General features: G+C 35.0%; 1 protein-coding gene across 5 annotated transcripts in view; it reads right to left on the reverse strand.

Annotated features, from left to right (window-relative positions):
* Positions 1 to 25,888, reverse strand: part of LOC118280610 (zinc finger protein GLI4) — a 104,459-nt gene that overhangs the window by 50,809 nt on the left and 27,762 nt on the right. For all 5 annotated transcript variants that reach the window (XM_035600805.2, XM_035600808.2, XM_035600807.2 and 2 more), the window contains one exon: positions 4,302 to 4,720. In XM_035600805.2, coding sequence (XP_035456698.2) covers positions 4,302 to 4,459 — 158 coding nt within the window. In that variant the 5' untranslated portion in view covers positions 4,460 to 4,720. The remainder of the gene's footprint in view (positions 1 to 4,301; positions 4,721 to 25,888) is intronic.

The raw sequence follows: 25,888 nt of genomic DNA on the forward strand, positions 1-25,888 counted from the left end.
GAACTTGCTTACATAATTAATTATTTAACCATTTTTAAACAGGATAACGCATAGTCTATTAAAAGGTAATGAAATATTCATACGGTGGCACGTATTACGAAGTATGACAGACAAAATTTGCCTACAATAAGAGTGGATAGTTATTAGCGATGGATATTTTTAGACCAAAGTGTTAGGTCACATGACTGCGACTGGTGATGAGTTATAAGTGATTAACCCGAATTCATTTGGCATTTGAATGGAGCGAGCGACTGATCTCTGGACGAGTGAAGTGAATACTATTATGGAAATAGGATCAAAGATAACTCAGGAGCCATTGACATTCAACTGCGCATCTCATTCATTAATGTTTTACCAGATTCTAGCTCTTTTGCAATTTAAAAAAGCCGGACGGAATTATTTTCTAATGTCAATCATTGCTAAATCGAGAGTCATAGAAAAATATTTTTCCAAGAATCTGAAGATAATGGATCAAATGGATTAAATCTACTTTCAGACAGTTTAATGTGTGGATTCCTCAATTTTGGGAGAGTAGAAACATTTGACTGATTTCGCGAGTCGACGGAGATTTGTGAAGAATCTATAAAAGTTTTTAAAGCCGTCTTATTTCTAAGATTATTTGGTGGCCAGACTATTTATATGAGGGGCGTGGCCAGGACAATAATGGCAGCCAAACGGGATGTGGACGTGTAGGGACAATTTATGACCGGAACTGCTTTATAGAGATTGACCGATTGAAGAACATTTCTGGTCAATTAACGGACAGGGCTTGGGAGTTTTGGGGACAAAAAATAAAGGTTTTTGAAGCACAATAGATAAGTGTTAGACGGGAGGCTTTTAGCATGTTGGAATGAGGTTATTTTAGGATTGTTTGGTGCTATTTTTTTCGCTTCCGTTGTAGCTATCCTGATTGCTGACACCTTACGAGACGTTCATTCATTACTACAAAGATATGGTCTGTTATTTGTGGTTATACACAGAAAATTCTTCTTCTACCATTAAATGTTAATTTTTGCACTTATGGCAGACAAACCTAACATCTTAAGATAGTCAAAACAATTCGAAGATACTAGCAGCAGTAACAAATACACTTAAAAGGACATAAATATTCAAAATGTCTGTTTAAAATGGCGTCCCTCATTCGCAAGTCTTTGTACAACAAAGAGTTGGGTCTTATTTTAAAGCCAAACTTCGTTACCGTGTCCAATGAATCTCTTTTCATTGTCTTTCAGTGAAGATTAATTACGTACATATTTTTTGTGTTTTAGGTCTTTCAATATTTCAACATTCGAGTGTAAATATTATGTAGCTAAGTATTTTTTCTGTGCGAAGATACTGATTACTTTTTGTCCAAGTTATTTATATAGTTTTTTAATGTATTTAAGTACCCTATTCTCAAAATTTTCATTATTAGTATGTATAATAATATACTTCTCGTTTTATAATCAAAATACAGAATCTATCATTTGATTTCAACCAAACATCTTCAAGGTTTTAGTTTCCCTATAAATTGTCCCAAAATGTCTTCTTAACTACACGTCACTTGAATCAAAAAGATAAACATTACAGTAAATGTCATCATAAACATTTTCTGTCTCTCTCACATCTGATAAAAGAGAAAAGGAACGAAACAGTTGACGATACAACAAGATCCAAACATATCAGATTGATTCTGAACATCAATGTCTATGTTTACATCTCGGAAAGGCTATCGATGACAAGAAATCTCGAAACGTTTAAATAAATATCGTGTGTCGAGATAAAAATTACACTCTTTATAAAAGAAGATATTATAAATGATAGAGTTATTGCACCTAATTGGCGGAGGATTTCGAGTTACACACTAAAACAATAGTGAACCACACACGACGCCCAATCACGACACGATAACGCCTTTGTCTCTACTTCAATAATAATGGTTTTTTCTTCGATGATTTGTGAAGCCAGGACGTTCACAATGAGGACGGAGTGGGATGCGGGCGGCTGAATGGTGCTTTTATTGTGGCCGTGAGCTTTTGTGGCGACACATGTGCGACCCAAGTTACCAACACAATTTACACGCAAGTCGACGCTAACGGAATCTAACTATTCACAGAAGAGGGCATTCTTCTCAACCTAATAAATATACAAACAAGATTATATAAGATACGGCAGATAAAGATTAGATAACTCGCCGATAAATAATGGTCCCCTAGTATAATTAGATACGAACATCGAAGCAGTGAATGGCCAGAAGATAAATGTAACAACAAAAGGAATACCACGTGGAAATCGAGGCAACAACGCCAATGATGCAAAACAACAAACTAATGCGACACGCAGCGCGTACCAAGCCGGAGCTAAAAAGGTTGAAGCAGAATTAATAGGCGAAGTGGCGCGATACCTATACATCAGTTCAAAGGGTTCCAGTTAATGAATCAAACGACAGGCGACTCGCAACACCTCTTTTGTGGCAGGACAAAATTGACTTTGACGGAGCGAACGAAGCCAAAATAACCGATCGTGTCCAACCCATTGTGCGTGCTATAATTAGAACGCTTGGAAATAAACACGTGGTGGCAATTATCGCAGCAACGGGTTAAATGAGGCACCGAGAAACGGTCGTTAATGGGTACACCCATCCGGCGACGAAATCCTTCGCCACGGACCGTGGATAAAGGATTACTGGACTTCCGAGAAAGCGGACGTCTTTATACAAGCAATTTCATACCCGATTTTACATTCACCATAACGAGTTGCACAACTGATATAAATAAGACGTAGGAAATAACGAGTTTATCGCATGGGGATGGAACCTTCAAGTTGAGACTAACTTTAGGTCAATATATTTTCCCGTGTGAAGATTTAAGGAGCATTTTCACTGAACTCTGGTTGTGTTATCCATCAGCAAACTGCAATTGATACTTTGACTGGCACTGAAGAACTAAAATATTGCCACTTAAGTAAAAGCACATTGGTGCATATATCAATCTCTTGGCTAAATTCCGAGTGCTTAGTAAATTAACATTTTAAAATTTCGTGGCGCAGTGAGGGTTAAGTCGAGGCGTGCCTTGAGGCTCGGTACTGAGGCATTAATCATTTCAGTCGGCCGGCTCGGCCCGGCCGCCGCCATACATCACGCTCCCTTTGAGCACAGCAAGTAACTCATTTGTTGAAACGCACCGTCCTGCTTTTATTAACGTCCATCCTAACATTGTAAATGTCTCAATCCCTTTGACGACTTCCTGCTCATCACTCGTCACCGCATCGATTCAGGTGGCGATCCAACCTTTTTTGGTGTTTACGACGTCATTTTTATATCGCCCAGTTACGGAAGATTAATGTTGTCGTCAAATCAGCCGGCTCACGGTGTCCGATGTTTTGCAATAAATTATCATTAAGTAACACGTTGTCTCACCTGGACGGGGTTTTATGGTCGGCCGGCCGTAAACCACAGTTAATACGCCGGCTCTAATCTAATCTAAAAGTTTTCTACCTGCTCCCGATATAAATTCCCCGGCAAGACGTAAAAAGCGAAGCCGGAGTAAAGGCAATATTACTAATGGGAATGAGCATATGCATAAAGGTGCACAAGAAACAAATATGAATTTTATTACTGATAATGCAGTTACTGTTTTAATTGAAACCGAATACAACAAAGTGGATGTTTTGGATTACAGTTAAGTTAAAAAGGTAACATACGCAATTATGTAATAAAAAGGTTTCGCAGCATGTAAAATGTTTAATGAACCACTCTATTTTATGGAGTTGGCCAATAAACGTGGACGACGGTTAGGAGCAAGCGTGTAACGTGAAGCGATCGTAATATTAAAGGACACTTGCCTCGCAAGCGAATCATAATAAAATTACATATGTAGATGGATTCTTCTGATACGAAAGCGCTCCGTCGTTCAGAGGCTAGATTATGATAAGCGAGGTACTAAAACGTTGATAGAACTGAGTGTGCTGCAAATTGCAGTATTTAAGACAAAATATTAGCAAATGTAATAAAGATGAATTGGCAAACGCTTGGGTTATAAGCCGTGAACATATACCGCGTCGCATTAATAAAACATTGCGATGTCTATCTTCTTAAATGAATGATCGTCAATAATATCTTTATTACTCCAGTTAATGCTGCGGAGTCAATAACTACAATATTAATTTATGTGCTTCTGTTTTGTCTGGTGTTCGTTTGTTCTTTTATTTTTCCATATTAATATGAATACTTTTAATAACAATTTTAATTGAATATTTTATTTTCAGTCTTAAAAAGGACTGCTTTTTATAAGGAAAGAATATTAATTGAAAATATAACTTACTGGGCATGATGATGATAATGCGTAGCGTGATGCATAGCCGTAGTTGGCGTGCCGGGTGGGGTCGAAGCATGGAAGGCTGCAAACGCCGAGGGGAACTGTAGTGGTAGGAAACCACTGCCTGCACTCCCAGGACCTCCCACCGACTCCCGATCAGGCATTATTTACAGTCCTAACACTGCGACATCATAGTCCTTCACCACAAACAGTCAACACTTCATCACTTTCTACAAGTTCAATCACAACCACTACTTTATCTTTAGCACCGTTTATAAAATCTTCTGTCAGGTCAGTTCCAACCTTATCCCGTCCATCTTTAACACCAACGTCATTATGTACTTATAAATGATAATTTTGAGCATCGTTGATTAAAGAACGTCGTGTATTGTCCAAATGGTCTCCCATGTTTCTGGCTCTTGCTTCTGAAACAAAGAAATAATTACTTTTAATTACATTTTCGCCTTTAAGTTCGGTAGCTGCATCGGAATTGTTAAATTAGAATGTTTTGTACGGTTAAACAACAAGTGTGAATGGGATCGTGTTAAGATTGCGTGCTTGTGTGTTGTTACTTCAATTGCCACCATTATGTCTTCATTTTACGAGCCCGCAAGACGAATTACCCAGTTCGTATTAAGTTGTTTGTAACTAATGTACGTGTTTAGACTATTTTATAGCAATATTGTATTGTGGTTGGCGTTAGTTTGGCACTCATTAACTAGTTTGTTTATTGCTTCTACGTTAACTATGGTTTAGTTTGTGTGTTTCGTTGCTACATATTTGGTTGCTACAAGTTTTTGTTCAGCTATTGTATTAACATACAATTCGTTTTAATGTTCTTTATAATCAGCTATTTCAACTACGAGCTTTTGTTTAACAATATTGATATCATTTTCTGGATTTATTGTAGTTTCATTTTTGCTTTTATCATCAACATTACTTAATGTTTGTTTACTAACTTAAGATACTTTACTTGAAGGTTTAGGTAACTGTTGTGCAAACTTGGCGCGTAACTAAACCTACATAGTTTCATGTTAACTACGTTTATAATTTGCATGGGAAATGTCACGATTGACACGTAAACATACATTAATTTCCAACCATATACGCTCCGTTTCATTAACTTTGCTTCTTATGACTACTTACTGTATAGTGAGTGGCTATTAATGCTGTTATTAAATTTATAATTAGTATCTATCCAGTAGGGAATTTCAGTTAAACGGATACATGCTGATATTACCATGTTCACTTGTTTCTGTGTCTATAAATTTGTTTGTAGTTTACAAATTATGTCATAACTTAACTTTGGCTTCACATAAGGGGAGCATATCATTAAGATTGACTTTTTTATTCACTTGTTTTAACTAAAGTTTGGGGTTTTATTTGTCTAGGGTACGTTAGAAGGCTGATTTACTTATACATTACATACGTTCATCGCCAAGTTTACCTACAATTGTTGGCACTAAAAATTGTAGTGAAAATTATTATCTTTCATTTTATTCGTGGCTAAATTATAAACATCCGTTTGAACTCAGTTAACTATAGCAATTTTTGTATTAGTTAAACTATTATAACACTTAGTTATCAGGGACGGACTGTGAATGTATAAACGTATAAGGGTTTTTACTAATCCTTCGAGTATTATAAACATGAAGTACACCAGAAAAATATTACACCAAAGAGCAGGTTAGAAAGAACAGGTTACAAACATACACAGGAAATTCACACGAATCTAACGGACGAATCGAAACGAAGCAATTCGGAGAATGTACTTCTTTCATAAGTAATGCAAAAGCTCTTAGAGGCATATATCCAGAACGAATTCTGAAAGAACTTATCAAGCTGTTTCTTTTAACTTTATAACCACCAAACCAGATGATCTGAGGAGCCTCATTTTAGATCATTTTATAACATAACTGTAGTTTTACACTTGAATACTCTTTCCATTCATCTTAGCCATTAGAAAAGTGTTAATTCCATTATTTTATAACCCTGGCTGCCCAAATATACCCTAAGTAAGTCCAACCCTGTGAACAATTCTTCCTCATATAATTTCTTTTCGTTCGCAGTCGTGAGTATCATTACTATCACGAACCTCTGCTCTATTCGTTTCAACTAACTACGTCTATTCATCTGTAGGTCTGACTAGCACACGCACTACACGACCTACAGGTATTTCTGAAACTTATTTTCTATCGTTTATTAAATTACTATCTAGTTTAGTTTTGTCTGCTTCAAAAGTTTTTATGGCATAAATATCTAGTTCTAAGTTTCTTTTGAGTAAATCTCAGAGAAGAATTAAACGTGATTTTACCATCTAATTATCCTATTGAGTATCAGAGACCGAGAAGTGTCATGCACTGGCAATAAATAAAATGGTTTCACAGGAATAGTTTTTGATATCAAGATTTTTACCAAAAAGAATAAGTCATGAATTGTCTTAAGTGTTTAAAAAAAAGTAAACTTCAATAAAATATAATAGGTTAAGTGACATGAATGCCCAGTTCGAATTCACTTCTGCCTAGTCTTCAAGCAATAGCAAGCATGATGTTATGTCGCTATCCCTTTGGTTTAAATCCGGTTTTCTAACGCAAGTATCTGAACGATATTTCCATGCATCGCTGTCGTGACCCAGTTCGTTTTTGCAATTGATGTCTACTTTGACATCTTTAAGGTTAATGTACTAAAATATCAGAGATTTTGTGCTAGTTCATAGTTACCATACGATGTAATTATGACAAAATTAAATAGAAATTGTTAGATATGCTTAAGCTTTTGAAAAATCTGTGTTTGTTGTAAGATAGTATACTTTTTCTAAATGAATAAACTTTCGAATATCCGAACCTATTTAATTTCGAAAACAAAACCATAAGAATATCTCACCCTAGCAACAAATGGAAGCCTCTAAATGAACTGGCAAACCTTTCCTTTTACCTTTTAAGTCACACCAGTATTACTACAATTAAATAATATTTGAGTACATTTGAGTAATTACAATTAAATAATATTTGAGTAATTAAACAAAGAAGTCTTCATTACCACTTCGACGTTTACCCTTTAATACTGTTAATTACTTTAAAAATTACGTGGACATGGGAATCGGCCTTAATTACCACTGAATCTCGACAAGTCGCAGTGACAAAAACTCGAATGAAGCCGGGCGACAAATTGAGAGAATCGTACGAGCAGCGACTTGCCATTATCACTTACGAGGAATATGGGTGTGGTGCCAGTTGTAGCGGGAATTATATTATTATTAAGATTTAAAAAGAAAGACTGCCTCGTTAATCGGGTGGTCGCAAGTGCGACTGCCGCAGTTCCAGACTCCGTGAAAATTTCTCAGTAGTAGACTGAGAAATTTTCGAAAATCTGAAAAAAAATCAGTAATACTTTTGCCCAACCCAGGAATCGAATCCGAAAACCCTTTTCCGGCAGTCACACTTACGACGACTGGACCGACCAGTCGTAATAATCAATAACAATAGCCACAAATAAATAACATAAAATATAATTAATTTCCACAAGGACACACAAAATGACGCAATATCTATCTAATCGCTTCAGCTCATCACTAACACCCATCAAATAGGTTGCCATCGGAAAAATTCCTTCCGTAATTAATGAAGATGTGATTGTTAGGGACGTGACTCGAGTATTGTCCTCAATAAGGCCACGACTTATACTCGAGTAATGAATCGATCGTAAAATCCGATATCGATATATCGATACTCATTTTCATTCAATGAGATTTACGATGTTTATGCATGCAAAATTGGCGGGCGTTTCGAGTGTCGACTTTTATCGGCTATTCAAAAATCGAATTGTGAATTTTGAATTTCGTATGCGCTGGATTAATGGCGGATTTTATTCTTATTCTTATTGGCCGCTTTGTAAAGTGTCAAGTGATTTCCAAGTTTTTTATATTCATCAAAAGTTTCGCAATGGTTTATATTTGGCGAGGGAAAGTAATAGAGGTGACGCCCACACAATTATTGATAACGAATCCTTGTGTTGCAATGAATATAAATACTTTCCAATGACAATGCTTGCTTGTGTAATAGTATTAGCGATTGGCAATACCATAACAATCTAGGGTCCTGTTAAATTGAGTTCTCTGAAACAAAGACTTGTGATTCTGGACCAATAGAATTATATGAAAGTAGACCTATAGCATACCCTTCCCTTAGGGTTTAATTTCACTTTTAAGTGTAGATTAATCTTTATACTAAAAATTAAAATATAAATCGACAATTTAATCGATACTTTCACAACACTATCCCTAAAATGAGTGCGGCAATGCGCGGACGCATGCCGCGTCTCTTAATACGGCCCTTAATTACGATTTAATTGTTTTTAGCGGTGGAATTGTTCCGAGCCCTTCTCAGAAACGAGAACAGACTGGATCGATGGTGTTTTTAGATGCATTTTAATCATTCTAGACCCCTAATCAGACGAATATTTTCGATAAATTAACGTAAATTAGCCATTTATACATATATAAAACGGTATCACGCTTGCTTTTCTCTCGAAGCGGCAATCAAACGCTTTTTACTTCTCACCTTAATTGTGATCCTTTACGGTAGGAAATATTTTCTTTTCTGGTTTCGAGAAGTTTGAATATACAGCTAAGCATGCATCAAAAAGATAGTGCAGTCCACTTTTGTAATTATTGAAATCAAAACCAGAAGAAGTTTGTAGAGTTGTAAATACCAAAGATTTACAAATATAGAGTAAAATATTTTTTTACTTTCAGAGTCCTATGTAGTAGAAATCTATAGCCTTGATCGACTTTGTCCTACTGAAAAACGTAGCAAATACATCTTCATCACACTTATAAAATTATACACCAGCAAGTCTACACTTCTGTAGCTGTTTTAACTTGTTATTAAACGCGGAATAAGGCCTCGCCTCGCCTATCGTTTGACTTCTAACACTAATATAGATTAGTTTCATGTCGCATAACTCACTTATCGATAACAAAGGTCAAATTACTATGCGATATAGTAGTCTAAAGATTACTCATTCAGATTATTGTTCTAAAGTTTATATTTATTGTATTTTAACTCTTATTAGCTGTTTGTTATTATGTCGTAACCACCTATTCATAATCTAAATGATAGTTGAACAAGGAATTAAGTAAGTAATAAACTTATTTATCGATATCGATAAAGTGTGGGATTTGAGAATAGTTACAGCACTATTTTGTCATTGTTTCAAGTAAGGAAAAATGAAGATATTACTTTCAAAGTAATGGATAATGCACTGTCTTTTTGTTTAGGATTCGATTCCCACATCGAGTGTATCTTAGTAATAGATAATGTCAGTCTAGATTTTAGACTGGTGTTTGAAAACTATTGGGGCCAGTAGAATACCAGCGCAAGGCCCTGTCTTGCATATGCTGAACTGGTCTCATTTCACCACACACTTGGAAAATACGTAATAAATCCAAAACATAATAATTATTATTAAATCTTTGCATAAACTGTACCTACTTGTCATCTTTTTTTTGCGTGTGAAATAAATATATAGTACAGCATGTATCACTCTGCCTATCCCTTTAGGTAAAAAACCGTAATGTGTTACAGTTATAAAATAATTATAATGCTTTAATTAATTTGATGATTCACGTTTTGTTCGTGTTCAAGTTAATTATAAAATTATAATGTACAGCGGCCGTGTTGTAATTATTTCAACAATTGATATTATCTTGCACTGTATCGCTTAAATGCGTGATATTGTATAATTATTACTTCTGTCTTTATCATGAATATTCATTAATAAATGTTGAACATTTCACTTAGTTGGATGCTACTAAATAAGTGGCCTATTTGGAAGTCATTGGGGGAGGCCTATGGCACTGATATAGTGGTAATAATTTGACACAGGTGTAAGGTACTCAAAACAAGCACGTGACAAACAAATTAACCTAATGATGATATGAATGAATGATTATCATTACATAGCTTTCGTAGATCCAGTGGCCTTAAATATGATTGCTGATCCCAAAGAAGTTTAGAAATTGATTATCGCGTTGAAGTCAATATTATTATTGATACTCTTAAATGCAAAAATCTTGGCAATAACTCAGATTTTATAATTGTACCAAGAGAACCTTTAGATATACATGTTTTTCTTCACCGAACACATTATAAAATGTGAAGCATTATACGCTTTTACCCTATCTTTCCAAAGCCTTCAAGTAAGTGCGTACACACACTAAATACCAAAACTTCAAGTTAATGAATTACTTTTAAGTAACAAACAGATAAGTAATTTCAATTCTGACTTTAACTGACAATTTAAACTGTCAGTCAACGTGAAAAGAGTTAAAAGCTCCGATTAAAGTTAACGTGTAGGTACTTATACGACAGTTTGGGGTTCCTGAATTCGATAACAACATGATTAATTGGTTTCTTTAACTTGATCTGGATTAATGGGTTTTAGTGTAATTGGAGATTTTTGATTTCGAAACTCTGGGATCAAAAATTGCTTGGTAGAAAACTGATGAACTTAAACAGCGAGCCTACCGCAACTGAGAACTGAGCAGAGCTTGTCCTTTTAAAGTCTTGTAAGACTACGTTAAAACGATAACAACAATAATTTTATGAAACTAGTCGAATTCCTAGTCAAACAGTTACGTGAGTAAGCCGATAATGTGAGTAAGCCGATAACATAATAATTAATGACAACAATAGTTACAAGAAGCCAGAAGACCAAATGGGTACTAACAATGAAACAGTCACTCTATGTCAAAATGAAACTACTCCTTGACCCCAAACCCACTTGGGAAGGAAGTTAATCCAACACCACCAAAAGAACTTAAATCAAATACATTGCTTGGTAAGGAATACAATAGAGTTATTTTCTTTATATCATGTAGTGATGACATCATAGTAGCATACTGTATACATGATGATCATCATATCACATGCCATAAACAAGGTGCATGCGAATGCTAAACGGACGTTGTATGCAAAAATTATACAATAAATAAAGGAGACACAAACGACGACGTACTTGCGACTTTTTTAGTTGTTGTAGATATAGAAATTCGTTTTTTCATGGGTAATTACTTAGGTAAAGGTAAAAAGTTTGGGTGATCTAACTGATATTCCGTTACATCCACGGTTAGTATTTCAGAAAACTTGTTGATAATACACAATTTTGGGTTATTTTCGTGTAATTGTGATTAGAAAATTCTTATGATGCTGATATTGTAAATCTAGAAAGCTGATAGCAAACATATAGGTTTCAAACTTTCAACCCATGGTTCCAAATTTCTAAAAGAAAGTCTCCAAAAGTAAGTAAATACAAAGTTAGGAAACGGCCAAACATTAACAGTCGCAAGACCTAGAAAGACAACATGACAGTACTTAAAACATACCAGTAAGTAATAAAATCTTCTAAGAACCTAAACACATAAACTAAGTACAATGTCACGGCATCATAAAAACAATACATAGAACAAAACAAACACGCACAACCTTACAAAGACCTTGATTTTCACTAAACGCAAACTAATAAAACTATTAATTAATATTCAGCAACAAATAGTTTGCATCCAAATAAGATGGTGGAGGCGCTCCAAAGTTTGTTATATGCGGCTATTAGGGCAGCCACTCACGAACTCATTGGGCCGACATTGCCGATAAGTCAGTACACACAATAGGGCCACTCATCATTTGATATGGCCTCAACTTGCTTGAATGTGGTCTGAACGCGAATTGTCTTATTAGTGATCGCTTAGTCTGTCTACACACTCGCGATTTGTGTTGTCGTAAAAATTCTGAAGGACTTTATCACCTGTCTGGGTATTTTGTCGCGTTCCTGTCTCATTATCATTGACTTTGATTGTTGATTTTTTGTAATCGACAGTTTATAGCCTATACTAGATGAATTTTAAATCTCTTCTAAAGAAGACATTCATACTGGTAACATTCTCAACCGTTCCTTGGGTTAATTACTAAGTAAGTCTAACCAACTCTCTCTTGCAACAAAACATGAATCTACTTTCGAAATAATATTAACTGTTAATGATCACAATCTTACTACAGACAATTAAACTACGGAGCAAACCCTTCATAATATATTGAGGCAAAATTATTTAACACCAACAGTAATGGATATCTTAATTCATTTCTCGTGTACTACAAGTTTATGGCTCGGATTTCAGATCATCTCGTGGCTTTTATTGGTGTCTCACAGATTTTCTATTAAGGATATATACGTAGACTGCTTAGACCAGGCCATTTATTATGGCAATAAACTCCTTGACATCTAACCACTGGATTATAGTAAATTAAATGGGACCATGATTATATTTATCATGAGTTCAATTTCTCCTACCGGTGTTGTTGTTGGAAAATCTGATCTTATCAAGTTGAGTCAAAGAACCGATAAAGTTTGTGAGGAATTTAATGAGGAACAGTTTGAAAAAGAAACAGTTTGAGTATGAAATGATGCAGCTTTAGATTTACTGTGTGACGTAGACCCAATGTGGATATTTATTACCATCGTACTCAGAGTCATTTAATGGTTACGTCTGTCCTTACGAATTGTTTTCGATAGAAAATCGTTATTACGGAATAGTTTAAGTAATCATTAAATGTGTCTCAATGCGTCAGTTAAATCTATATATGTACAGGACAAGTTTACCTTATAATTTAATCACATAAAAAAACTCAGCAATAAATAGCAATTCTTACTAATATAATGTTCAACAAACAATCAATTCAAAGTTATTCATAACTTTCCAAAAAGCCATCAACATCATTCATGATGGCGACGTCACAGCTAATCCCTGGCACCTTAAAGCCGCGGCCAATCCTTTCATCGGCAGCGTTAGCATTCGCGGTATACCATCCAGGGACAACCATAAATTATAATGAGTTTCAACGCCATGCGGCTCGTATAAGGCCCTTCGGAGCGGTGTCAACTCACTCAGTTCGTGCACGTCCGGTATTGGGCGTTAGTTTTGTAGCTACAGATATGCTAGGCTATGGAAAATATTCATTGGATGTGGTTGGAGATAAAAATTATGGGTTAGAAAGGTATGGTGATGATGGTGGTTTGATTGAAGCTTGGAATGATCCTGGTGCTAATGTAGCTTGAGGTTTAGTAGAAAATACAAAATACAGGGTATTTCAACAAGAACTTTGTTTTTAAAACAAAATAAAATAAAGAATTTGGTGGAAAATGAATAAAATTTATATTGTATTAAAAAGAGAAAAGTTTGGCAATTATGAATGAAAAATGATATTTGACAAATGTCCACCAGGACCAAGCTGGCAGATGTTGATTCTTTCATCAAAAATTTTAATCACTTTCCTAACAATCACATTTCCAGATCACATAGCACACCACACAGTGACACTTTGAGCATGCAAAGGCTTCTCAATAATTACTTTAGGATTTTCAGAAGCCCAAATGCGGCAATTTTGCTTATTGACATACCCTGACAAATGAAAATGTGCTCCGTATGAAAAAATTTTTTGAGAAAACCAGCAGGTTGTTCTGAGCATATCTACGGCGATTTGAATGGTCGGTCAGCTTCAATTCCTACACCAGTTGAATCTTGTAAGGCTTCAAAGCCAAATCCTTTTTATAAGAAATAAATTTCTTTAAACCGAATCCTTTCGCAAAATTTGCCATGTTGTGCTTTTGGATAACCCCAATTGTTGAGAACGTCGTGAAATTGATAACTTTTGGTCTTCTTCAACACTGTGGCTCACGGCAGCGATGTTTTCTGTTGAACGACCCGGTCGAACACGTGTTGGTGTTGGCACATTTTGTACCGAGCCTGTTGACTCAAATTTCGCGACCAAATTCTTGATAGCGGTCTCAGAAGGACGATTATGTTGCCCGAAAATATCACGAATTTTACGAAATGTAACTTTAACAGAACGACCATTTTCATAGTGGATTTGAATTATTTTAATGCGATTTTCAAGCGAAATTGAACTCATTGCAGCAATTGCCAAAGCACCGACTACGAATACCGCCAAAAATTAAATGTCAAAAACTGCCACGTTCTCGGTGTTGCTCTAATTAAAAACAAAGTTCTTGTTGAAAAACCCTTTACAAAAGTGTGATTTTGATGACCATCATTTTAGTCTAATCTATTGATCATTCACATAACTTGCTTATCAAAATGTCGAGTATCACAATCGCTTGATCTATAAAAAGATATAATTTATCGTTCATCTTTATTAGGTATATCCTGCAGTGGACCACAAACCTGTAGCTCCGGCTAGTGAATAGACACGTATAATGTTTATAATTTATTATATTCATAAATACAGTGTATTGTATTGTAAATGTAATATTTAAATAAAAGCATTTAAATACAAAGATTATTGCTTAATTTGAAAGCGTGTGTAACGCCATCAGAAAAGAATTTGTTGTTAAAACTCAGATTAAAAACAAGGTAAAGCGAATCCAAAATAAGTTATTTATTTATCAAAAGGTACATACAGTTTTATACATTATAAAAAATCACCAAACTGTAAGACAGTTTGTTGGCGATGAGTGATAGATATAATGATGATTGACAGAGGAGTGGGGAGTTGATTCACGGTAATGAATAAGCTTAAAATTAAGACCTCAAGGATAAATAGATATTTAAAAACTGTAAATACATCATCATATCATGTTTCCAAGAAGTTAAGTGCAATGCTACACAGAAATCAAAGTTCATAGTCAATGAATTAACAAAATCATTCCTTAATTGTGAACATTTTGAATGGATCGTGATAGTCATGACAGATAGACCGACAAAAAATTATGATGCTATAATATAATCTTCTAGTAATTCCTTCACGATGTACTGGATTTTATTAGTCACCTAACTGTTATTTGGATAACAATCTTATTGAAATATGGCGATGCTAATAAAACTATCAAGCTAAAGTTTTTATTATATTTTTCGCAACTGGAAATCTGTCGGTGTGTCAAACAGTTTTATTAACTCCTAAATATACGTTTACGATAAATTTAAATTCAAGTAGGCTATTGGATTTATCGTCATTCTAGTTGTCAAGTATCATAGCCACATAAATGCTGTTTTATGTTCGAGTTTTATCAGAACCATCTAAATCTAGATCTGTTGGTACTCGTATAATTGCATCTCACGTGTCGATATTACCTCAACCGTATGTATTTGCAGCTGCAAAACATTTATGACTTCTATAACCGCATTAATGTTGTTTTTTTTTTATTTTTCTACCTCTATTGTGCAGATGTCCTAAGCCACAAGTATTTTGTAGGCTTAACAAGTACTTTCGGCACATGTCAGTAAACCGTTGGTCGTGTCAGTTCCTCGTTGCCCGCTACATTTGCACGCAGCATTTCAATAACCTCACTCAGCCATAACACATACATTATATGTTATTTCAGACGCGTATTTCGGTACTATGTTCATTCACAGTAAAACTTTATTTATGTTTTCTAATTTTTATTGCTCATCGCCGTCGACTACTTAATGACTTGACGCCTCTGTCTACAAAATTAATCCGTGCGGCCTCAGAAATAGATGCTGAGTTGAATTAGGAAACCATAAAGTTGAAATTAAGTATGGAACGGTTGTAAAGCCATGTTTGGTAATGTTTGGTTAGCGTATTCACGCCACGGCGAAGGAAGTGAAGAATAAAACGGGCAGCCCCGAATATAAAGCCGGACAATAAAAATTGTAGGTGAAACTTATTTATTTACATTATAAATTTATTTTTACACATTGATTGGTAGTCATTTTCTGGATTTATAGGCGGTGGAACTAGCCAGTTTATTGCTTTCTTTATGGCCTGTTTTTTAGGAACTATAAATTTAACTTCTTCTTTTCTAAATAGGGAGCGTATTTTAATCCGTTCTGAGCAAAGTTTAGGAATGTGTTCGACATGTGTAACAGGATTTGGTGACACATTATTCTCCCTGACATTTACTGCGGATAAAACGTTGAAATTACTTTGATGATCTTTTGATAGTTGTGAATTTGCTATATTTATTTTTAAGTGTCTTTTTATTGGCTGCAAATCAATAGTAATAGCGTTTGAAGATGTGCCGACATTTAATTATTTTGAAGGCGCTTTAATTTATACTGAATTATAAAGTAGTATTTCGAGTATTATTAAAATTTTCCATTCTGGTTTCTGAAATAGACTCATTGCCATCATTTTTACTTCTATCATCTACCTATATAGATTCTTTCATTCAAGTGCTAATATTATCTAACACACTTACAATAATTTCAATGAAATACTTATCTAAATTCGTTACAATACTTAAGGGGCTAAAAATACTGAACAAAAATACTCATTTTCCTCACAATACGATGATGGATCGTGGCCAAGTCCAAGTGCGTGATTTTTATCGATTCTCGTCTATATGCGTGCGATAAAATATTTATACCAGTTATTTATTTGTTCCCCGAATAAACCACTTTTCGTTCGCTCTGTATTATTTTGTCTTCACTTCTGATTGCAAGATTGGTTTTAGTCAACACGTAGACTTTATTTTCTGACGAATTTGTCATTGCTGAAATGTTTCTCACATTCTCATTTTTTTGTCATCAATTATATGCCGTAATAGACATAGATACGTAGTTTAAATGTCTTTCTATTATAAGTAATATGTAATCAATTCTTAAAACCAATAAAAACGTTAAGCAATACACAGTTCAAGTGTCGATGAACCAAACACAGAAAACCCAGCTAATTTAGACAAAAACAATGATTTCGACACTGAAGACAAGAACAAAATCAAACATAAAATGGCGAAAGCAAATAGTGGACATCCAAGTTGAGTGTACAAAAACACTGACAAACATAACAAATGTGATGTTTCAAAATATTTAAGCGACAATAGAAGAAATATGCCGAGTGATGTGACTGCAATTGTAATAAGCGAAGACAAAGATGAAATGGATAGCGTGACTAATTTAGCAGAAGTATGGAATCGACTGAACGGGGCCATGGCACATGGACATGAAATACTTGACATTGTATTTAAGGCTAGAGATATTTCTACTGAGGATCGTTTTGAGTAGCTGTAGCTTTGTGATTCATAGGGATTTCAGTTAAGCCTTTAAATGCCAATAATACAATTATTGAACCCAATATCTCCGCAAACATTGCCAACGGAGATCCCCATGGCGTTTAACGTGTTAAAACAGAAAAAATCAACTCGAATAAATTCACGAATTTCTTGACAGAAAAGTAAAAAATTCACAAAATAGAGGATAAGGTTTGTATTAACTTTCTTTCTTTAATTAATTATCATGTTTTTCAGCTTACTCCTGTAATTTATTTGACGAGGAACTAGACTAATTTCAAGACATACTAGAGGCTCATATTCATGAGCAACGTTCCGCGACACACGACGCGGCGAACTGAAACTAGTCGAGTTTCTCGTGAGTAAACCGAAAAACATAACAATAATAGAAGTACATTAAATCAATGTACACATAATCAAAAATAATACTACTGATCTAAAAACATCAGTTTCAGAACCGCTAGATCTAATTCAATGTCCTAAATACATTAAAATGTGGGTCAAACATATACAAGCTTTTCACCTTGGTGTTCATGTAATAGAACAAATTAGAGATTCAATGTATGAAGTGGCGTTGGAAGGAGAAAATTTACGACGTAAAGGAAATCTGATTGCATGCAAACGATGTCTGGAGGTGTCCTCTGAATAATTTGAATGCTCCTTGAACGTAGTTGTTTGGTGATTTATTGCTTTTTCCTTTGTACCACTAGATAAACCTACTACTATGGCAGGTTTATTATGTATAGACATAGAATTTATAGATACTGTTGATTATTTTATTAATGTAGTCGTTGTTGATGGTAATAATGTGATTGATCTCAAGGAAAATTGGATGGATGTTTTTAATTATTATTTGATTTGGATTTGGGGTGCTGTATAGGTGCCGTACTTAATGTGCTACTTTGCCTACCTCTTCGGGGATAAAAGGCGTGACGTTGCATATTGCATGGATTTGGGTTTTTTCGGTTTATGCTAGCGACTGATGTATTGAAGTAGTTTCTTTCAGAAAACCACAAATGAAAGATGGACTATCAATTAATGAGATTTAAATACGATGTATTCGATGTAAATACTGCACTTCTAAGCTGATTTGAATTACCAATATCCTTAAATAATGCCATTTAAAAGCACAATTGTTAAAATAACATAAACCACGTTCCGCAAATTATCCAGGCAACAAGCCTAACATTATAATTATTTCATTGCAACACACGTCCCGAATTCACAATGAACGAAATCGATTTATTAATCGAGAACCAAAAAAGATCGATGTTCTGAATCCGAAATCGAAGCGCATACCCAGACGACAGCCTTTAATTCGGTGATAAATAAAATTTTTCATTGTCTTTGTGACGTCTGAATTATTTGAATCGATTCGATTTTACGCGAGTCTAATGTTGTATGTGAATTGATTTGTTAAAAACATTGTATTTCTTTTTTCTAATTATTTTTACGAGTTCTACGGTTTAGAATTAAATTTGGTTACCTAATTAACTATTAAATACATTTCAACATTCTAGGATTGTGTCATAATATACGAATTATGTAGATTTCCGCGCCAGCTAAAAAGTGATTTTTATTAAATTGGCATTTTCTGATTTAAATGGCCTGAGTAAAATACCATTAGTAGCCCGGAATCATGAAGTTCGGCAGTGTTTTTCACTTCTTTACCTCGGAAAACATGAGAAGCCGACAAGGAATCTCGGGTTCGATTACCGAGTCAGGCAAAGTATTATAAAATTTTCGAAATTTCTCAGTAGTAACACGGAATATATTGTGCGCAGTATATGAAAATAGGCTCACCCCTATACATTCTACAGTGGCATTACATGCAGTAATGTGTACCTCTGCCAACCCCTTCTGGGATAAAAGGCGTAACGTTACGACTGTCCTACTCTTGTCCTAGTCATTAAAACTACGATCAGCGTTCAAAACTCATTAACATCTAATATCCTCATTAAGTTTAGTATTAGCAATAACGACACAGTAATTTAACGGGTCAAGTTTCGAACCTTTGACTTTTACAGATAAACTTAGAAGATAGAAGGATCTAGGATTACTAGACACGTGTATAAGCTATAATTAAATGTAAATAATACATTAATCATGATAACTTGTCGATGTTTTGTCTTAATTAAGTATTTATTGATGACCACCCATTCATTGGTAGCATAAATAATTATTGTTGATGTCTTATTCTGTCTATTCGTTTACGTTGAAAATGTGAGTTTCTATACGCATGTGTAAGTATTATAGTACTAATAAATAAATGTCTGTTTCGGTCCCCAATCCTTCCCCCCCCCAAAGGCTTGCCCCTCGCCTCCAAATTGCTTAACTTCAGGTGATGTGACTCCTTATTTGGCAGCTTATCCCATGAAAAAAAGGAATGACTACTATAACCAGCTATCACTGAATTAAATATCAAATATCATAACCGGAGAAAAATGTAGTACCTAAAAACGTCATCTCTAAAAGAAATACAAAGCCTTACACAAAACAAACAAACACTACAAAACTAAAACACTCTTGCGCAAACAAAATGATCGAATCACAATCACAATATCGATTGATATGAAACAAATCGATTCACATTTTGATCTCTATTACTCTCACTCGAGTTGAAACCGCACAATACAAATTACGAGGCGCGTGCGCACCTCAGCTTGCGGTTATCACGTTCTTTTATTTCTAGTTTCTAAGTGAGCGTGAACTGTGAAACCACAAACTGTAGGGCAGCTCTATGGATAGAAAAAATGTTATACAGGTTGTTTAAGGTAAGCGTCCACAGGCCCGTATCGTACGCATAGTACGCATCGCATGTAGGCATTGCTGATGATGCGGTCCGTACGATGCGGATCAGTGGACGCAATTGTATGAGTTTTCATACAAGACAAAATCCGTTTCGTTCGGTGCGTGCGATGCGTACGATGCGGACCTGAGGGCGTACCTTAACAGAACGCTCCCGAAAAACGTTTTTCGGTAATGGTACAGTCTAAGATATATAAAAATCAATTGCTGTTTGTTAGTGTCGCTCGGGTCTAAAACTGGAAAACTGTTAAACCGATTTGGCAAATTTTGGTCTTGAATTATTTGTGGAAGTCTAAGAAAGGTTTAAAAGGTGAGAAAAAGAAAAGTCAGCTCGTTAAATATATAAATAAAATATAGGTACCTAAAGAATTAAACGATCGATAACAATAAATAAAACTTTAACCTAATTGAATAAAATAATATGTTATGACAGAAAATAAAAATATAAGGCCAAGCCGATAAGGAAATACAGAAAACATTGTCGACTTTGCGGCCTTCATGTCAAAGGTCCCAGGTTCCTATCTCGACTGGGACACGTTCCATCAGAGTATCTACTGCCACCGTGTGTCACCACAATATTAATGTTGATGACATACTTTAGGATTGTGTTATCTGATTACTTCCTCTGTTTAGTGGTCGTGAATATAACTGCTCAACTATTCATCTCAGGTTTGATGTCTTAGTTTTAAGTTTTAAGGAGTCACGAATTTCAGGATTATAGAAGTATCATGATTCTCCAAGTATTCAAGTTTTTGTTTCATCTTCATATATTAAAAAGTCGATGTTTATGAGTCTCACTCATCAGTAAGTTATATAATAATATGTATTGTTATTTAATAAATTAAGAATTTGCACGGTCGGCGCGGTGGCTGGGCAACTGGCTGCTGTGCTACGTGTAGCGGGTTCGATTCCCGCACGGAATAACTCTTTGTGTGATCCACAAATTGTTGTTTCAGGTCTGGATGTAATATGCATGTGAAATTGTATGTTTGTAAACGCACCCACGACACATAAAGCTTATTTAAAAACAACAAATTAGTTCTTCAAAATATTTAACTACATACAGACAAGCATCAAGACAATTGAAAATAAATTAAAGCTCGTATAAACGGCAAACGACGTGCCAACCTTACATCTAATTGCAGACAACTACTGGAGTAGTCAACTAGTCACGCTAGCGAACAGTTTAAAAACTGTTAATTATAACATCAATGGAAGCATGACAGGGCTTGCCAAGTTATTTATTACAAAAAGGTAGATTTTCATAATGTTTGTAGCATGTGATATTATTGGTTGGTCCTAAAATTTTCCCATTTTCCACCAAGCTTTGATACCTACATTGAAACGAATTTAGGGTAGTAAAATCTTATGATTTTACTTACCCTAAATTCGTTTCAATATTGAAAACGTTGGAAAAAGAGCAAGAGATAATACTATATTTATTTTTAAGTTTATCAATAAGTTAGCTGCTCAACTGAGTAATGTCCAGTACCCATGAATGCCCCTTTATACAAATATAGCTTATACTTATATAAATAAAACTTGTAACTCTTACAAAATCATCAGTACATTGACCAAACTCCTTAACGTTCAACAATAAAACGCGTTTACATATCTATTAATCGCAATCGCAAGATCAAAAACAAGATCATCAATAAATACATTGTCATTTCAAAACCGTCACACGACACAAACACAATTCTAGATTCAATTCATCAAAGACAAACCTTATGAAAAAATGTCCAGTCAAACCGGACTATACACTATATGACAGGCTACAAATGCCTAAACATTATATACAACTTAACTTTAAGTTTAGCTTAACACATTGAACGCCGTGGTGGTCACTGGTGACCGACGTTAGCGGAGGATTTGCCTTCAACAGTTTTCTATTGGCAGTCAAAGACTTAAGTCACATTTTTTAAAACGTTTGTGCCTTTTAGCCCCAAGTGTTAGGCAGAAGTGCAAATTACGGCACGTAATGCCACTGTACAGTGTACACCCACTTTTCACCATTTGTGTTATAAGTCCCATGTAATAGGAGGTGAGCCTATTGCCATATACTGGGCCCAAATACCGACTCCGTGCTTTTTTGTGGAATAAGCCGATAAATGAGCAGACGGATCACCTGATGGTAAGCAGTCGCCGCTGCCCATGGACACTTGAAACACTAGAGGCGTTACAAGTGCGTTGCCAGCCTTTTGGGGGTTAGGAATTTAGCGGGTTACTATTGAGAAATCTTGGAAAAACCGTAAAAAACCCGGGAATCGAACCCGCGACTCCTTATCCGGCAGTCATACTTGTGACCACTGACAAACGACGCAACTATATAAAAAAAAGTCTAGTCAAACCGGCCTAAAAACTATATGACAGCGACAAATGCCTAAACATTTTATACAATTTAAACTTAACTCTAGCTTAAGTCACATCTAACGAAATAATCCAATAAAGTATTGGCTGTAAGTTATTTTACAAATGATCGTACATAAACGTATGTAAATAGTTTAAAAAAAAACACGATAAATTGAGTGTCGCCGGTTTTTATCTGGATTCTTAGAAACGGTTCTAGCGGTTGCTCTTGCGCATACCGAACTCGGGTACCTGATTAAGGGGATGGTGCTTTGATATGGAATAAATTAATAATAATATATTATAATATATAATTTTTGTCCATTTACATCTCTGAATAAACATTTATTATATATATGGGAAATTGGATTTAACATTTAAGCGGTTGTTGGTTTTTAAAAATGAGAAATATTCGATATTTTAAAAAAATAATGATGAGATCTGCGGTTTATGTACAGTTTTAGTTAAAAATTAAAAGAAAACATGTTTATAAGTTTTGTCTGTTTGTTTGTTCTGGCTAATCTCTGAAATGGCCGGACCGATTTTGATAGGACTTTTATTGGCAGATAGCTGATATACTAAGGAGTAACATAAGCTACTTTTATTAATCTCAAAATTCCGTTATCCACGCGAGAGATGCCGCGGGTATTAGTTAGTAGTATTTAGTAGAAACTTCGCCTTAAATCTCATGCGTGGTTAGTACACAAGTCTGATCATTTGTTACTGGATTACAACACTAGATGTATGTATGTATGTGCGTACAAATCTCCTATACCTACTACTATCGGATTTTCTATTCAAATTATTCTATTACAAAAACATATTTAGGAATCGTGAGTAAATATTTTGATTTCCCATGTCGGGACCTCTCCCGACATGGGAATAAAAAAGGTCTAATTCCCTCGAATTAGACCTTTTTTATTGGTTTTATGGGAAAAAAATAGTAAGTATGTGATGGATTTTTGAAAAACGTCGTGGGATTTCATGACAATAATGTGGGACATTGTATGATTGGGCCGAAAAAGAACCACCAGTTCCAGACCTGGTGGTTTGAAGAGCAGGTGGTGGTTTCCAAAAAGCTTTGATGCCTACATTCTGAAACGAATTTAGGGTAGCAAAAGCCTAGCGGGTTAACCGTGGCTCCGGCTCGAAATGCAGGAGTGGGCACGGGGTGGTTTTTAGTCAGTAAGAGTCTAACACTATTTCGCTTCACTCAAGACGGGAGAAGTAATGGGATAACATACTACCTTCAAAAAAAAATATTAACCCTAGCTTAAAGGAAATCTAGATTGCATAGAAGTTAGCACCTCATTGCGATAGCGGATGTCAAAGAATATTTATTTCTCTCTCAATCCATCGTTTTCTTTCTATGTAAGTACATCTACACATGGTAAAGCATTTTTTCGTTCATACAGTTTCCTTTTGAATGTAATCAATATTAACTGAATGATTTTTTATCATCCGTTTATAACCTGGGAACCGAGTACCAAACAGTAATGATTACTCAAGCAACTTGCGATATGTAAGCTTACATAATTCTATTAATGCTAAGCATTTGGTTCGTAAATTCAATAAATCAAGATATTGTTGTTAATGTCATGACGTTTTATTTGAATACAGAAACCATTTCCTTTGCAGATACGTATGGGAAAATAATAATAAGAAACATTTTAAATATCATCACTAGTTAATTATTATGTTATCGGCTTACTCACGTGTTTATTTGACGTAGAACTCGACTAGTTTAAAGCCATGCTAGAGACTCGTATTCATGAGCAGCATTCCGCGACACACGACGCGGCAATTTAGTATGTCTCACGAAAGTTACAATAAAGTTATCATCACTAGTTCTCAAAAAACACATACTTTTTAAGTCAGTGCCTATTACGGCCTCACTCGCTGCACATATGTACGTACACATAAAATAATTACACTGTCCGTACATAAAACTACGCTACTGATTACAATGTCCGTCCATACAAACTAAATATAGCCCCAAGTTTCCAATAATCGCATTTAATGAACTCCAGTGTAAATGTAAATCGACGTGTATATTACAAATGTTTGGACAGATACACCCGACACAGACGGACAGACAAACAAACTGATGTCTACCATCAACATGTCTAATCTTCCATTAAAATGTTCGTGAATTCATTTAGGTGTTTAGAGGTTTGGAAAAATTGATTAATTTCACTTATTAGCGGATGCCCGCGGTATCGCTCGACTTTGTGACTAATGGAAGTAGCCTAAGTCTTAGTGCACACAGTTGGTATATCAGCTACCTAACAATAAAAGTCCCATCAAAATCGGTCCGGTCATTTCATAGATAAGCTAGAACAACCAGACGAAAATTAAAACATGTTTTTTATTTATTTTTACGTTTAGAAAGACTTAAAGCACTAATTAGAAGTATCCTTAACCGATGAGGTATACCTATGTGTGTAGGTATGTACTTAAAGCATAATTATTTTGAAGAATTGAAAAGATAAAAAGAAATCATGTAATAAAAATACAAACCAATAGTTTACTAGAAAATTGACGTCAAATAAAAAGCAAATTAACTATATTACAGTCCCGCCTACAGCACTGACCTCTGACAAACTACTAACCAGTTCAAAACAAATCGAAAAAAAAACAACAAAAGTACATTGAACTGCACAAAACAGAAACGTACACCATAAGTCCATAACCTTTAATACTCTCATTGTTTTCGCTAAAACCAACTCACAGTAACTAATAATGAATTTCACTAGAGTTCCATTTTGAGGTATTTTTACTCACAAACCAGAGTTACATTGTAAGAGGCTGTTTGAGTCACGCACCTCACCTCTTTATTGCATTGTTTACCAAATTAAAATGAGCCTCTACAGTTTTTTTTTGCAACACACTGTACATTTTAAACTTTAAACTTTCTTTTATAGTTATGATGTGTAAACATTGATTTGTTGTGTGTAAGAAGCATGTTTGTTTGTATGTGTGCGTGTAATTTTTGTTGTGTTTGTGTGTAAGTTATAGGGTGGTTGTTTTGTTTAATCGGAATTTGTTAGAAAATAGTTGGTGCTTGCTTGTATTCTGAATTAATATTTTTGAAACAGGGTGGGTTTTAGTCAGTAAGAGTTTCACACTCCCTCTCGCCTCGCCCAAGGCGGAAGAATTCATCGGATGACTCGAAAAATGCCTAATCCTATTTGTGTATAACAATTGAGAATTCCCAAAATAAATAATATTAATACGTTGCTCAACCTAGTAAACGAACCTAGTACTTTACACTCGCATTTTCGATCACTGACACGATCAAAAGTCGAAAACTAAATAAAATATCAAATTTATTACGACATGCTCTTACGGGTCCCTGGCAGGTGCAGTCAAAACCGCTGTAAAAAGTGTAA

The sequence above is a fragment of the Spodoptera frugiperda genome, chromosome 16 (assembly GCF_023101765.2).
Source record: "Spodoptera frugiperda isolate SF20-4 chromosome 16, AGI-APGP_CSIRO_Sfru_2.0, whole genome shotgun sequence".
Classification (NCBI taxonomy): domain Eukaryota; kingdom Metazoa; phylum Arthropoda; class Insecta; order Lepidoptera; family Noctuidae; genus Spodoptera; species Spodoptera frugiperda.